This window comes from Bos indicus x Bos taurus, chromosome 3 (genome assembly GCF_003369695.1).
Source record: "Bos indicus x Bos taurus breed Angus x Brahman F1 hybrid chromosome 3, Bos_hybrid_MaternalHap_v2.0, whole genome shotgun sequence".
NCBI lineage: Eukaryota > Metazoa > Chordata > Mammalia > Artiodactyla > Bovidae > Bos > Bos indicus x Bos taurus.
In genome coordinates this window covers 19,805,639-19,822,053 of record NC_040078.1, presented here as the reverse complement: position 1 = coordinate 19,822,053, position 16,415 = coordinate 19,805,639, and the positions used below count along the sequence as shown (strand labels likewise).

Sequence of the window (16,415 nt, the reverse complement as noted above, 5' to 3'; positions counted from 1 at the left end):
CTCCCAATCCGGGCTGCTACATATCATTGAGCAGACTTCCACGTACTCTACAGCAGGTCCTTGCTGGTTATCCATGTTAAATACAGCGTTGTGTACATGACCATCCCAAACTCCCTAACTGTCCATTCTCCCTGGCAACCATGTTTGTTCTCTAAGTCTGTGAATCTCTTTCTGTTTTGTAAGTTCATTTGTATCATTACTTTTTAGATTCCACAAATAAGGGATGTCATACAATATTTCTCCTTCTCTGCTGACTGACTTCACTCAGTATGACAATCTCTAGGTCCATCCACATTGCTGCGAATGGCATTATTTCATTCTTTTTAATGGCTGAGTAATATTCCATTGTATATATGTACCACATCTCTTTTATCCATTCCTCTGTCAATGGACATGTAGGTTTATTCCATGAGATACTGTTGTGGGTTTTTTGTTTTTTTTTTAGTTTTTATGTATTTGTTTGGCTGTGGCGGGTCTTAGTTGTGGCATGCGGGATCTTCTTTCTTCATTGTGGCATGCTAGATCTTTAGTTGCGGATTGTGGGATATAGTTTCCTGAGCAGGAATGGAACCTGGGCCCCCTGCATTGGGAGCGTGGAGTCTTAGCCTCTGAACCACCAGGGAAGTCCCCAGAGACACTATTAAGTTTGAGGGTTGCTGTTAAAATACAGTATAACTTTTAGGAAATTGTGAATACTTGGACTTTTATATAAGACAGAAACAGCTGATAACTCAGCCAACTTTCCTATTGATACCATATTTTCAGCATTTGATACCAGTGAAATTTTCTAGTCTGCCACCACAATGATAGTAGATTGTTCTATTTAAAAGAAATCTTATTTAACTAAATGTCCTAGTCATGGTAAGTCATCTGTCACTTTTAGTTTGGCGGCAGGCGGGTTAGTCTTGGCTTCAGGGTGCGGCCACATTCTAGTTGAGGTGTTCATCCAGAAGCTTTGGATAACGTGTGTTGTCTGCACTTCTCAGGCATGAGGCAGAAATCAGGATTGGCTGACTCTCCCTAGAAATTTACAGTCCTTGCATCACTGTCAGTTAGTCCCATCTTCCCTGCCGGAAATGCTTCTCTATCTCTGACTCCTTGTCTCCTTTTTTCTTTCTTCATTAACTAGTTTGTAGAGTAAGCATCAGACCGTATTCAGCCTCAGAAGGGAAGGGGTTGACTCTGCTAGCCCTAAAACCATCCCCTCTCACACCATTGAGGCCACAAAGAACATCAGAATACAGTCATTTCAACTAGTGGGTTTTTTAAAGGAAGGGAAAAAAAAAAGTTTATATCTACTTGTGGCTCTCAGATTGTATTTCTTCCATTGGCAGCTCAGGTTTCCTCATGCTCTAAGTATAGCTATATTTGCCCTGAACTCTTCTCTGATGGTCAGAAAACTGAGGCTGTTTGGCTTGTGCTTTCAGCTAGTGGGGGATGGCATGGGGGTTAAGAGTTACACGTGTTTTTCCTAAATGAGGAGAATCGTACCTTGTAAGTTAGGCATTCATATACCTGGCTTGCCCAGGATAGTTTATTGAAATATAATCATTAATTGCAGCCCTTTTCATTCTCAAAAGAGTACTGGTTTGAACAGCAAAGTATATAGTCACCTAACTTGTAAGCTATGTTAAGGATTTGTGATACACGCCCATGAACAGATAGCGAGCTCCTTAAGGTGGTAGTTAAGTTCTGTACCCCAGGTACAGGAAGCTGGAAGTAGAAGAGGCTGGTGTGGCTTGGGTGCAGGGACAATTTGCAGAGAGCGGGGGCTCGGGTAAGGACAGCAAGGGCTGGAGAAAGAAGATGGAAGGAAACTCCTCTGAACTATGACAGAGTTGGCTCTTATGTGCTGTCTCATTTAATCCTCATAACAACTTCATGAAATTGGTTACAGTGGTATCCCCATTTTTATATGAGGAAAAAGAAGCTTAGAGAGGCCAAAGTCCTACAAGAAGCAGAGCTGGGATTCAACCCCAGCCTGTGGTCTTTTCCAGTGACAGTTCGGCTGCTCTCAGAGAAAAGCAAACAGTGCAAAGGACAGAGCTGGGAATGTGCGCATCGTGGGCGGTGAATGGACCAGTCAGGCTAGGGGAGTGGTGGGTGCTGACGGCGGGGGGCGGGGGGAAGGAATGCCACCACCTCCCTTGGTTGCTCCTGTTCCAAGATTTGCTGACGGTCCCAGAGTATTCCTTTCGTTTTAATTCTTTCTGGTTGCGGTCTGAGCTTGGCTGAGCACAAGGGCTTAGTTATTCACCTTCCTCTGGTGGTCATTCCTCCTCCCCTCAGAGCCATGACGTTGTATTTGGTCCCTACTTTCTGCTTAGCCTTCTCCTGGTGCTGGGGATCTGATTGAGTCTAGTTCAGCTGCCACTTGGAAGGAAGCAGCACCAGTGTGAATTTTGGAAGGGTTCTCTGAGGGCCTCTTCAAGCCCAGCAATAGACCTCTCCTGCTCTGCCTGTCCTGTGTTTCTCTTACCTTTATTCTCCGGGGTCAGGACCGTGTGGCCTCTCTTGTGTATATAGTTCCTCTAGAGAACACGTGCCCTCCCTTACTGCTTCTGTGAGCCAGTTATCTCTGCAGCCACTTATCTCAAGTGCTTTGTTGTCACTTTGGTCCACAGCCATCTGGTCCGTGGTATCCAGGAAACAGAGGCGCCTTCTCTGGTATCAGGAGGACAAATTGCAAGTCAGAGGGGTTATTATGGGCCTTGGGTCTTGGGTACAGAATTCTCATATTGTGTTGGCAAAGAGTTTAATATTGAAAAGAATCTTCCCTCTCCCATGCTGTTCAGTGTGAATGGGTCTTGGCTGCCACACTCTTGAAATAGGCTTAGAGAAATGGGCAGAAGGGAGAACCTAAGGGCAGACTTTCCCCAGAGGTAAAAAATTAAAAAATGTGACCTTTGGGGTGCGTGTGTGTTCAGTCGCACGGTCGTGTCCGTCTCTGGGACCCCATGGACTATAGCCTGCCAGGCTCCTCTGTCCATGGGATTTTCCCAGGCAAGAATACTGGAGTAGGTTGCCATTTCCTCCTCCATGGGATCTTCCCAATCCAGGAATTGGAACCCATGTTTCCTGCCTCTCCTGCATCGCAGGCAGATTCTTTGTCACTGAGTCCACCGGGGAAACCCTTTTTCCCAGAAGCTGTTTGTGCAAAACCTTGACAGACAACCTCTGCCTTTTGTCCTTCTCTGTAGGGCTACTCACTGCAGTATTCTTGCTTGGGAAGTCCCAGAGGAGCCTGGCGGGCTACGGTCCATGGAGTCACAGGAGTTGGACATGACTTAGCAACTGAACAAGAACAGCAACTAGGGCTGGGAGTAGAAGATGGAGAAGAGGGTGGTTTCAAAATAAAAGCTTACCTAGTTACTAGACAGGACAGTTTTTACCACCAGAAGTCTTCTAAAATTGGCCCTTTCTGGCTTTGGGTTTCTGGCGAGTGAGGAGAGTGGATAACAGTCAAATACAGGGAAGCTGATTCTAGGTCCCCCTAGATTCTCTTTCTTCCTAAAGTTATATTACTTGATAAACCATTGCTTATTATGTTTTACTCTTCTAAATGCTTCCCCACTTCTCTAAAATCTTCTGTCTAGCATATCTTCCCTGACTGAAGAAGCCAGAGTGGATTTTCACTTTTCTGTAACCCAGCAGTTCTCAACTGGGGGTGATTTTGTCCCGTGTGGAATATTTGGCAAATCTGGAGACATTTTGATTGTCATGACTGGAGGTGGAGTTTGGGGGTGCTGCCAAACATATGACAATGCACAGGCAGACAGCCCCTGCAGCCAAGAATTGTGCAGTTCAAAAGGCCAGTGGGGCTGAAATTCAGCAGCTAGTGCATCTCTTAAGGAATCTCTCGTATTCCTTCCTCTCTTTGAGAAGTAGGCTGAGATAGAAATTCAAAAGTAAACTGGTAAGAGAATCCTTGTGCCTAAGCCGAGCCATGGATGATATGGTCTCATCTCACCTGGCCAAATGCATCTTTGCTATTTTGGGCATCTGTAGGTTTTAGTGTATTTTATTTAAAGTCCGATAGGGAGATGCAAAATTACAAGGTTAATACTAACAACAGATGTGCCTCCCTCTTCAGACTTCTTATCAGCTGCTGGATTTTCAAAGCTTTAAAAATAAAAGTTCCAGCAGCAGCAATTGTTTTTGTTTTAGTCTGAACCCATTGGAGAAAGTGTCAGTTTCTTGGGTGTGAGAGTGTTGGTTAATCTGGCTATCATTGACACTCCTCTGAGTAGGGGGAATTTCATGGACTAGATATTTGGATAAGGGACTTGATCTTATTTTTAGTTTTATTTTCAAAGTCTATTCGCCTGTTCTCATTTAGAAGTAAAAGGATTCTTTTCCCTATTTGAAAATAGGAAAAAAGTACAAACCAGAGTTGATATGGTTTGAATACATCAGCTACCCCAGATGCTGTACCTTTGACTACTCCTTGAGTTTCCCAAGGAGCGTAAGAATCAGAGGATTATTTACTGCTCTTCTGAAAGTTTAACATTCAAGGAGACAGTGTGGTAGAGAGGAAGGAGTACGTTTCCATTAAGTAGACACGTGTGGAATGCTTAAAGCTTGGCCAGAACACATATGCCCTTTTAGCTAATATCCTTATCCGGGAAATGAGGACCCATAAGAATATCTGACCTACCTCCTCTATGAAGATCACCGAGAGGATGTGTGTGCAGCCCTACATGTGTATTAGATAAATGGACATGATTAGAGGATGCTTTTGTTAATCCCATTCTCCCGCCTCTCTAGGAGTCCCGACCCATACATGTTGTGCTGGGAAATGAAGCCTGTGACTTGGACTCCATGGTGTCAGCCCTTGCCCTGGCTTTTTACCTGGCAAAGGTGAGTACCTAGGAACAGAGTCCCTTAGAAAGAAAAGATTTGGATTCAAAACCCAGCTTTGCTGTTTGATAGCATTTAGCCTTAGGTAACTCAGATCCCTTAACTTTGCTAAGTCTCATATCAGTAACTATACAATCTGAAATGATAATACTTTGCAGTGTTGCTGTAAGGATCAAATGAGCAGATGTATTTTGTACAATGAGCAGAAGAATTTGTAAACCATAAAGCAGTATTCATAGTCAGTTACTGGGTTATCACTGACTCATTGGGCATGAATTTGAGCAAACTCTGGGAGATAGTGGAGATAGGGAAGCCTGGTGTGCTACAGTCCATGGGGTTGCAAAGAGTCAGACCCAACTTAGCAACTGAACAACAGTGGGTGTCAGTGGTCTGTGTATATTCCTCATGCCCGTGTCGGCTCTGGAGGACCGATAGTTTCTTCTCTGCAGCATCCAGAACTAGGCCTTTTCCATGAGTTGTCTTGTTGACCTTCATGTTATTGCTAAGAAAGAAAGAGGGTAAGGGTCATCCTTTTATTTTGATCAGACTGGAAAACTGTGGCTTTGACGAAGGCAGTAACTTCCCCAAGATCATGTCTCCTTAGTCCCAGTGGTCTTGTGACTTCCTATCCTGTCACATAACACAGCCATATCTTCTTTTCACTTTCCTATCCAGACAACTGAGGCCGAGGAAGTCTTTGTGCCAGTTTTAAATATAAAACGTTCAGAGCTACCTCTACGAGGTGACAATGTCTTCTTCCTTCAGAAGATTCACATTCCAGAGTCCGTCTTGATTTTCCGGGATGAGATTGACCTCCATGCACTGCACCAGGCTGGCCAGCTCACCCTCATCCTTGTTGACCATCATGTCTTACCCAAGTACGTGGAAGAAATAAAGCTGATACATATCGTGTGCCATGGGCTGTGATGAGTAAGATTTTCAAAGAGAAGAATGTTTGCTCTCAGGGATCTCATGGGCTAATCATAATTGATGAGTGATACCAGATATAGAAAGGCAGTAAAAAATATTGTCACTTCTTTAATTATACAAGTAATAAAAAGAAATAGAAACATGAAGAGTTCAAACTAAAGGATAACTCGGAAATAATTTAGATCTACCTTTGGTATCATTGTTTTAAGATTTCATGGCAGATTTATTGTAATAGAAACCTTTGAATAATGGTTACAATTGTATTTTTAAAAAATTAGCAAAATCATTTCCTTCATAAAGCAGTATCTCATTAGTGCTATTTAATAAATGAACACACCTATAATAATTCCATCCCTAATTTAGGATTGGAAAAAACTGGCCAACAAAGCAATATGAATACTGATCTTTCCAAGTGTCTCTGGCTCCTACTAATACTAATATGTATATTTTTCTCCTTGAGCACACTGGTTATAGCAGGGGTACTGATAGGATAGCCTTCGGGCGCTAGTCCATCTATCTACTCACTCATTAATAAACTTCTGTTTAGAGGATGAAGGTGAAGTGGAGTCTGTTCTCAAGCAGTTGTTAGTCAGGAGGGAACTAGACAAACGGGTCCTTGTAATGGGTGTTAGAGGTAAGTGGTAACTGTCATTTAGGGGACAGTAGGTGCATGGAGGATGGAGTGGTTAAATATACAAGTGGGGAGTGGAGGATGTCAGGAAAGTTTTTCTAACAAAACGGATCCTTGATCTCAGTCTTGAAAGACTCGATGTTTGCTTGGTGTATGAGGAGGTGAGGTAATTAGGAAAAGTATCCAGGCAGAGTAATGAACATTCAGATAAGTAAAATGCAGGTAGGCATGAAATAGTATGGTGACTTGGGAGAACTGGAATTTGTTTTGCATGACTGGAACATAAACTATGAGGGAGAAGCAGGACATAAAAAAGATAACTAATAGGCAGGGGCCTGATCATGAAGACCTTGTAGGCCCTTCCAGGAGATTAGACTTTATTTTAGAGCAGCGGGGAGCTATTGTCAGTTCTCTTTATTCCAGGTCTTAGCAGAACCAAATTTGCATTTTTCAAATGATCATGCAGGTAGCCTTGTGGAGGACAGTTTAGGAGGACCCTGAAAGCAAATGTTTGGTTAAGGAACTATTGGAGTAGTTCAGATGAGAGAGATTAAGGGCCTAGAATAAGGCAGCAGCAGAGGGCTGGAGAGAAGGGAATGGATGGGAGTTGAGCCAGAAGCCATAGGATCCTGTGAGTTGCATGAAATTGCGATGTTAAGTGAATTAAGGAAATAGGAGAGATTTAGATGTTGGGTGTCCAGGTGTCAACTGGAAAGGCACATCAAACGTGGATGAGATATGGGTAGCTGATACTTTGTCAAATTCACTTATGCAGTATTTAAAGATGGCCTCAGTTATAGTATTTAAGACAAGAATTGAGAGGAGTGGGGCAGAGGTGGAAGTGATCAAAGATCTACGTGTTCACCTAGGATGTCTGTATTTTCTTCATGTGGAGGTGCAGCTGGAGTGCCCCTACCTGTCTTTCTTTCTCTTTCCCCCACATCCCCCCTTTCCCACACAGAAGTGACGCAGCCCTAGAGGAGGCAGTGGCAGAGGTGCTAGACCATCGGCCCATCGATCAGAGACACTGCCCTCCCTGCCATGTTTCAGTTGAACTGGTGGGGTCCTGCGCTACCCTGGTGGCCGAGAGAATCCTGCAGGGGGCACCAGAGATCTTGGACAGGCAAACTGCAGCCCTTCTTCATGGTGAGGGTGGCTTGGGGGTTGGGACCTGACCCTTTATCCCATCCCAGAGAAGGGAAAGTGAAGAAGTTCAGAGTCTTCCAGCCTGACCATACCCTCTCAAAGCCAGTTAGTCCATAACGAAGGAGGTTCTTTCAAGGAGCAGTTAGGCATTATAAAGGCTTTCAAGTACTTTGTCCTTTGAAGGCTTGGGGAATATTTTGTTGGAGAGAGTAGAAAGGAAGCATGAAACAACAGACCTAGGAGCTGCCTATTAGTAGCATTGTATAATGGAAGGAGGACTAGCCAAAGAAGCAGGAAATGAATTCTAATACCATTTCTGCCCAGGAAGTAGTTATATGACCTTGAACAAATCTCTTAACCTTTTTTGTTCTTATTTTCTCCATTTGTTAAAAAAAAAGAGAGAGAGAGAGAACTGGATTCAACTATCTCTTCCAACTGGAATTTGGCCTACGGAAGAGAGGTCATCTCTCTCTGACTAGGTTTCAAAATCTCCAGGAATTGAGATACACTTCCTTTCTACCTTTTCCCCATTTCTGTGCCTACATTTCAGTTTGGATTTGGGATGTCTCACTCAGGACACGGTCCCAGTTGTTTTGTTTTCCGTGAGTTGCCATACAGTCTCCTTAGGTATTGTGTCCATTGGGTTTGAGGGTAATGTGTGCTCTAGTTGCCAGGAATGGAGTGCCACAGCATTTGAGTTCTGCCATGCTCCTTCTCCGCAGGAACAATCCTCCTGGACTGTGTGAACATGGACCTTAAGATTGGAAAGGCAACCCTCAAGGACAGCCACTATGTAGAGAAGCTGGAGGCCCTCTTCCCAGATCTGCCCAGCAGAAATGACATCTTTGATTCTCTGCAAAAGGCCAAGTTTGATGTATCAGGTATGAAATGTTAAACTAGTGGACAAAAGCCTTGTTCATTATATGCTTGAAAACCAGCGAAACAATGTCAGAGCATGCTAAATGATTTAAGCTTTACACCAGAAAGAAGCTGGCTAGTATGTTGTGTGGATAAGAAGGAATATATTAAGAGTCTCAGAGGTTTTCAGTCGAATTAGAAAATACAGACATTTAAGGACTTCCCTGGTGATCCAGCAGTTAAGACTCTGCACTTCCAATACAGGGAGACCAGGTTTGATCCCTGGTCAGGGAACTAGATCCCACATGCTGCAGCTAACACCCAGCACAGCCAAAAAAAATGAATTTTTTTTTAAAAAGAAAGAAAATATAGACATAAGTATGCTGAAGGAATATAGTTGTCCCTCGGATCTGCAGGTAAGTGGTTCCAGGATCCCTCACAGATGCCAGAATGCTTGGATGAACTCAAGTCCCTTATATAAAATAGCAAAATATATGAATACAGCCGGCCCTCCTTATCTATGAGTGTGAAGCCTGCATACAGAGGGTCAGCTGTACTGAGAGGGAGATCTAGATCACTGGTTAGGGAAGCAGAAGAAACATTTAGGGTAAGTATACAAAGGATATTGATGCTTTTGAATTGTGGTACTGGAGAAGACTCTTGAGAGTCCCTTGGACTGCAAGGAGATCAAACCAGTCAATCCTAAAGGAAATCAACCCTAAATGTTCATTGGAAGTACTGATGCTGAAGTGCCAATACTTTGGACACCTGATGCAAAGAGTCAGTTCACTGGAAAAGACCCTGATGCTGGGGAAAAAATGAAGGCAGGAGAAGGGGGCAGGCAGAGGATGAGATGGTTAGATAGCATCACTGACTCAATGGACATGAATTTGAGCAAACTCTAGGAGATAGTGAAGGACAGGGAAGCCTGGCGTGCTGCAGTCTATGGGGTTGCAAAGAGTCAAACACGACTTAGCGACTAAACAAAAACAGTAATAGAAAGGACAAAATAAAAGAAGAAAAACTTCCATGACTTTTTTTACCCAGCTATTTCTTGTTGATATTTTAAAAAAGAGAAAGAAATGGACCACCAGCTTTCCCTGGTGGCTCAGACAGTAAAGAATCCACCTGCAGTAGAGGAGAGCCAGGTTCAGTCCCTGCGTCGGGAGAAGGGCATGGCAACCCACTCCATTCTTCTTGCCTGGAGAATTCCATAGACAGAGGAGCCTGGCGGGGTACAGTCTAAGAGTTGGACATGACTGAGCGACTTTCTTTCACTGCTTGTGGATATTTAAAAAGGTCCCACATGTACTTTTAGAAAAGTGAAACAACCCAGAAAGGGGAAAATCAGGAGTAAAAGCCTCCCTTCTTCCATTCTCCCTGCTCCCCAAAGTCCCTTGCTCTAAAGGTAACTGTTGTGACCCAGTAATTGAAAATAATTTTTTATTTAAAATAAATTTCCATTCTAGAATTACATCCTGAGGTATGAGCCCTGTTCTTTGTGCCTCAAAGAGCGACTGTGTTTTTCCTCTTCCTTGACGTGTCTTGGTGTCATCACCTTCCTGATCCTAGGACCCTGGGTTCTCTTGGTTCTCTTGTTTGACCCTTAGTCTCACATCCAATTTCTAGGACTGACCACAGAGCAGATGCTGAGAAAGGACCAGAAGACCATCTCCAGACAAGGCACTAAGGTGGCCATTAGTGCAATATATATGGATATGGAGGTAAGAGCAAGATGTAGGTGTGAGTGGAGAGAGAAAACCTTCAGTTTTGTTTGTAACCTTGTCCCTTATTCCTGGCTCACCTCCAAAATATATCTTGTACCTACTTTTCTCCATCTCTACTGTAACTCCACAGTCCATCATCTCTCACTGCACTGTGAGACCCCCAGTGACCTGTAGTGACCCCACGCTGGTTTCCCTGTCTCCACTTTCAGTCCCTGCAAACCGTTCTCCCCACAGCAGCCAGAGTGATCCCTTTTAAGACATAAGTCAGATCCAGGGGCATTCCCTGGTGGTCTAGCGGTTAGGATTTGGTGCTTTGGCTGCTCTGGCCTGGGTTCAATCCTTGGTTGGGGAACTGAGATCCTGCAAGCCACAAGGCATGGACAAAAAAAGACGTGTCAGATCCTATTGGCCCTCCTCCCTTTACTGCCTTCTCATCACACTTCTAATAAAACCTAAAGCCTTACTGTGGTTTAAAGGGCCATCTTTGATCAGGCCTTCATCCTTTTCTCTGACATCTGCTCATTCCAGCCCCATTCCTGCACTTACAGTACTGCAGCCACCCTGATTTGCTTTCTGTTTTTCAGAACCATTAAACTCACTCTCAACCCAGAGCCTTTGCACTCCTGCAGAGCTGGCTCCTTCTTTTAGTTCAGGACTTAGCTCAGGTATCTCCTCCTTTAAAAGGTTTTTGCTGATTACCCTAACTAAAGTAATACCCTTTGTGCTCAAAAGTCTCTAAGAATTACTTTTTATTTTTGGCCATGCAGTTTGCAAGATCTAGTTCCCTGACCAGGGATCAAGCCTGGGCCCCTGCAGTGGAAAGCACAGAGTCTTAACCTGCCAACAGGTTTTTCATAACACTTAGCACACTGAAATAATCACGTTTCATGGTTTCCTTGTTTTTTGTCTCTATTCCTCTGCTAGTTTATCAACTCCCCCAAAGCAGGGACCCTGTTTGTTTTGTTTTGGGGTATATCTCCAGCACTTTGACAGTGCCTGACACGTAGTGGATGCTCACTGAATCTGTCAAATGGGTGAATGAATATAACTCTCATAGTGGTATTTTAATACCTAGTTCCATATCATATTGGGTTAAATCAGTCAACAACCTGATCTAAACACATACTTTCATAGACTGCACAGCTTTCTCCTAAGTAACATGTAAAAAACACTAAATAACTAAAAAAAGGATAGTTTGGCCTCTTCTCTTGCTACTCATAACCTAGTTTGGGAACCTAACATAAGAGCACAAAAGGCTTGGAATTCCCTGGCAGTCCAGTGGTTAGGACTCTGCGCTTTCACTGCAGGGAGCAGGGGTTCAGAGCCTGTTCTGGGAACTAAGATCCCACATGGCACATGGCACAGCCAAAAACTTTCTTTAAAAAAACTTTTTTTATAATAAAAAAAACTAGAGAAAAAAAATTAAAGAACACAAAAGGCTTTCCAAGTACCATAATCACAGTATAAATTGACTCATTAGAAATACCAAGAACAAAGAAAAGCCCTAATCTGGAGCAGCTGGTGGTGTTATTCATTGGAGGAAACACTGCATGAGATTTTGGAGAAGAATATAGACAGACAAAGAATGAAGAGCCCAGGATGCAGTTGTCATGTTGTCTGTGCTTATTTGTATGCACCATTTATATTCTGTTTTTATTTAGAATAAAAATACCCACAAGGCAAAGACCTTGCTTGTTTGATTGCAAAAGCAAGATAGCCTTGGACATGTCCAGCATGTTAGTTACATTATCATTTTTTAGTTCTTAAAACAATTATGTGGAGATGGAAATGGCAACCCACTCCAGTATTCTTGCCTGGAAAATCTCATGGACAGATGGACAGATGAGCCTGGTGGGCTAGTCTATGGCATCGCAGAGTCGTACACAACTTAGCAACTGAACAACAACAACACACAATCAGGCAGATTGTGATTTGGGGAAATAGTTCTTGATGGAAATGTGACATAAAATGAAGAGCAAAGTGACCTAGCAATATGGAATACAGAGTTTTGTAAGAAATTAACGTTTGTGTATAGAATAATAATTGCAAATATTCAAACAATAAAGTTCATGGCTAAAGAAGCAAAAAAAAAACCAAAAACAATTATGTTCGATAAATGATTTATCCTCATTTGACATAAGGAAATTTATGATCAGGGATCCTTGATCATATAACTGAGAAGCAATAGAGCTGATTTTCTAACCAATTCTGTCGGAACCCAAAGCCTATATTCTCCTCATTCTATATGTTGCCTTCCAGCACACACATAGCACAGAGGAAATACTAGATACCTTTTTTATGGAGTACAAGTCCCAGGTTACCATGCAAGAAGCCTTTCACAAGCATCTTCTGTGGGGATGATAATGAGGGTCCAGCTGTAGCCCTCAGCCCTGTCCGTTTCTTCTGTTTTAGGCTTTTCTGCAGAGGTCTGGCCTCCTTGCAGATCTCTGTGCCTTCTGCCAGGCTCACAGCTACGATGCCCTGGTTGCCATGACTATCTTTTTCAACACTTACAATGAGCCAGTGCGGCAGTTGGCTGTTTTCTGTCCCCACGCAGCACTTCGAATGACGGTGAGTCTCTATCCTAGGGGTCCTATGGAGTACAGCCTGTGTGCACTGCTCTGTTCTATAAAGACTTCTCCTTGGTTCTTGTATTTATACAGAGGTCCTTGATCTATTTCCAGACTCCCTCCTCCTTTTTTTCCATTTTCTCTATATATGACTATCCTTAATCATGCTATTGGTGAGAAACGGAGATTCCAAAGAAAATTAGAGACACAATTCCTACTTAGTAGGACTTGAAATTGGGCTAAAAGAACCTGTTATAAATCTGGAGTTAAAACTTGACTTAATCACTATTTCCTAATTCCTGGAAATCAGTTTCTTTCTTTTTACTTTATTGCTTTGAAAACTGAAAACAGAAGAGAAACCTTTTTCACTCTTTAACCGGGCAAGGATTAGTTACTCTGTGCTAACTGCAGAGTAGTTGAGGAGCAGGTTTGGTTTTTAACTCTGATCTTCCATTTGGCCATCTTTCTCACTTCTTCACCTTTCTTTTCCTCTGTTGGTTACTTATAAACTCAGGGAAGAATTTAAGAGTGGACTTAAGGCAGTCCAGAGATTCTTTGGATTTCTTAGCAATGAGGACTGCTAGACTGGTCTGGATTCAGCCAGATAATCTTTTTGATCATAAAAGGTATGTCTGCTTTTTCCCACCTCTCTCTGTCTTTATCTTCTCCTCCAGGAAGCAAACATAATTTCATTCAATGGAAAGTAAGTTTGGCATTGTGGAAAGAGCTACCCTTTTAAAGGTAGATAAATAGGCTTTACTGTCCCAGATTTGCCACTTACTGGCACGTTGACCAAAGGGAAGTCAGTTGACTTCTGAGTCCATAAATGGCATATTACTACCTAGTGTGATGTGATCGTGAAACATAGTATCATATGTGAAGTTCATTGCTGGGCACAAGGAACTCTTAGTAATCATGTCATGAAGGAAAGGGTGCTTTGACCCCACCTTCCTGAATCTCCCCTCTTCTGCCTGCCACAGTCCCTCTGATGACTTGACCATCGCCCTGGCTGCCTCTATGCTGGGAAATGGTAGTCCTCTTTTCACCGTCTGCCCTACCATTTCCTCTCTTTCTCCTTTGGTAAGATGGTATATAATAATTTAGGACACTGCTCTAGTGACAGACCTGAGTTCAACTATCAGCTTTGCTTCATTCAGAGTTGACCTTTGGCAAGTACCTAATCTATCTAAGCTTCAGTTTCCCTAACTATAAATGAGGGTAATAGTAATACCAACCAGTAAGGTAGTTGTGAGGATTGAGAAAATTAGTATTTGAAAATGGCCAGACATAGCGCAGTGCCTGGCATACTTCCCAGCCCCATTGGATCTATTCATTCTTTCTGCCTCTATCGTTCCCCTGACTTCAATGCAGATACTTGGCCCATCTCAGCTAAGGATAGAGTTCAAGTTTTTAAACAGAGCAGTACCCTTGGAAACAACAAAATTCTAGGAGCGGGGAGTCCCAGATTCTGGTTCAGACTCTACCATCATCTGTGTTCAAGACATCAAATCTCTCTGGACTTTGGTTTACTTATTAATAAAATGAAATATATGATCTCAAACGTTTCTTCTGTTTCTAAAATACTGTATATTAATAATCAGTATTAGCTGATGTGCAAGCAATAAAACAACTCTGGATGACTTAATTTAAATTAAAAAAAAAACACATTTTTTTTTTTTCCTCTTCTGCTAGAGGCGTCTCTTAGAAGTCTCAGCCTTTTGCTTCACCACCTTATATACCATCTCCCCATCTTGTCTCCTCTTTAGATCTGTGGAATCCTGGAACATTCCCACTCTCCACCCCTGAAGCTGACCCCTGTCCCAAGCAGCCACCCTGACCTCCAAGCCTATCTTCAAGGCAACACCCAGATCTCTCGAAAGAAAGTTCTGCCTCTGCTCCAGGAAGCCCTGTCAGCGTATTTTGACTCCACGAACATCCCTTTAGGACAGCCTGAGACAGAGGGTGTGTCAAGGGAACAGGTGGACAAAGAATTGGACAGGGCAGGCAACTCCCTGCTTTCTGGACTGAGTCAGGATGAGGAGGAGCCTCCACTGCCCCCCACGCCCATGAACAGCCTGGTGGACGAGTGCCCCCTGGATCAGGGGCTGCCGAAGTTCTCAGCCGAAGTCATCTTCGAGAAATGTAGTCAGATCTCGCTGTCAGAACCTACCACTGCCTCCCTGTCTAAGAAATGACCGTTGAGAGGGAAGGGGAAAGTGAGAGAGGTTGCTTGAACCATCCTGAATGCATGTTTTGAGGTGTTTCAGCAGTTCCGTCTTCTTCATTGTTCCAGGATCTGGTGTACTGTTGTCATTACTAGGAGGAGAAAGAAGAGAAAGAAAGCTGAGCTGGCTTTCTACCTTTTTCCCCCACAATCTCAACCAATCAAACAAATTTTATTATTTAATTTAACTGTTGAATACCGCACTGACTATCATCTGTTTCATTTGCCAGGGTCATAATGTGATAACATACATTAGTATGTATTACATAATGTAGTAACATACAGGTGCCGCAGAGTGGCACAGAAATAATGTGTACCCCAAGAGTGCCCTCAGTCAGGCTCTTTGACAGAACTGGTATTTCTTATGGAACCAAACATGCATTGTCTCCAGTATTCATTTATTCTCTTATTAATTCAAGTATTTATTGAATACAGTACCTACCTTAAGCTTATTCTGGTTTTAGCCTTTAGCTCATTTCCACCTCCATAACTCCTCTCTCTGCCCCCCAGTTAGGTGATGGTGTCTGATCCCAAATGGCTAAATTTCTATTAGCTTATTGTGACTGTTTCAGGATTATTTAGGGGCAGATTGGAGGCCCTTGTCTTCTGTCCTGATCAGGTGGCCTAGCTCTCAGTTTCTCTGAATCTCTGAGCCAGAGCCACAGGGATCCAGAAGACCCCTGGTTCAGGAGACCCCTGGGAAGACCTTAAGACTCCTGGGCACTCTTCTCAAAAGATGGCAAAAATACCATGAGAGCCCTGGCTCTACTGATTTCTTACCCATCTCATTCTCCTCTTGGAGAGAGTAGAAGGAAACAAGAAGTTTCATAACGAGTGCCATAAACTATGTCTTTTGTCCAGACACTCACTCCTTCAAGTCTCATTTCCCCGTCTGCAAAACTGATGTTCCCTGGTTTCTGTCCCGTTGCCACCTCAGCCCCTCTGGTTTTTTGTTTTTGTTTCTGTTTCCCTGGGAGTGCTCAGGGTCACTGGATTGTTTGTTTCTCTGTAATTGTACCAAGGTCCTCAGCCTCATGTAGCATGTACAGGGGTATGATTCCTACCATAGTGACCCAGCACAGAGCCCCCCCACCCCCCGACTTGTTCTGCATGTGTAGAGTCCCTCTTTTCTCTTCAGACCAACCTTCTCCCTCTTTTCCTCCCCAACAGCTCTGTTTCCTGTGGGTTGTCAACAGTTTGGCGGAACAGTGGGGTATGTGATGGTTTTGACATGATGTCTTCATATAAGGGAAACGGTCTGACTTCACTTTGAAGGGATGATGTTTGTAGCCATTGGAAGGTAAAATAGTGGTGTGATTATTGAACCAAAGGAATTTACGTTTTGTAACTTGGTTACTTTTATTTTGCATTTTGTTAAAGTATTAAATACTTTTTTCCTGTTTGAGGTCTTATTGTCTCTTTTTACAACTATAATCAGCCCTTTCCCTTGGATAATTGTTTTAACTTCC

General features: G+C 43.1%; 1 protein-coding gene across 4 annotated transcripts in view; it reads left to right on the top strand.

Moving 5' to 3' along the window:
* Window positions 1–16,348, top strand: part of PRUNE1 (prune exopolyphosphatase 1) — a 19,840-nt gene extending 3,492 nt beyond the window's left edge. For 2 of the 4 annotated variants that reach the window (XM_027534038.1, XM_027534047.1), the window contains 7 exons: window positions 4,768–4,860; window positions 5,536–5,738; window positions 7,383–7,567; window positions 8,290–8,448; window positions 10,055–10,149; window positions 12,565–12,723; window positions 14,489–16,348. In XM_027534038.1, the coding sequence (XP_027389839.1) occupies window positions 4,768–4,860; window positions 5,536–5,738; window positions 7,383–7,567; window positions 8,290–8,448; window positions 10,055–10,149; window positions 12,565–12,723; window positions 14,489–14,917 (1,323 nt within the window). In that variant the 3' untranslated portion in view covers window positions 14,918–16,348. The remainder of the gene's footprint in view (window positions 1–4,767; window positions 4,861–5,535; window positions 5,739–7,382; window positions 7,568–8,289; window positions 8,449–10,054; window positions 10,150–12,564; window positions 12,724–14,488) is intronic. The other 2 variants (XM_027534062.1, XM_027534054.1) reach the window with 2 other exon arrangements.
* The last annotated feature ends 67 nt before the right edge of the window (window positions 16,349–16,415 follow it).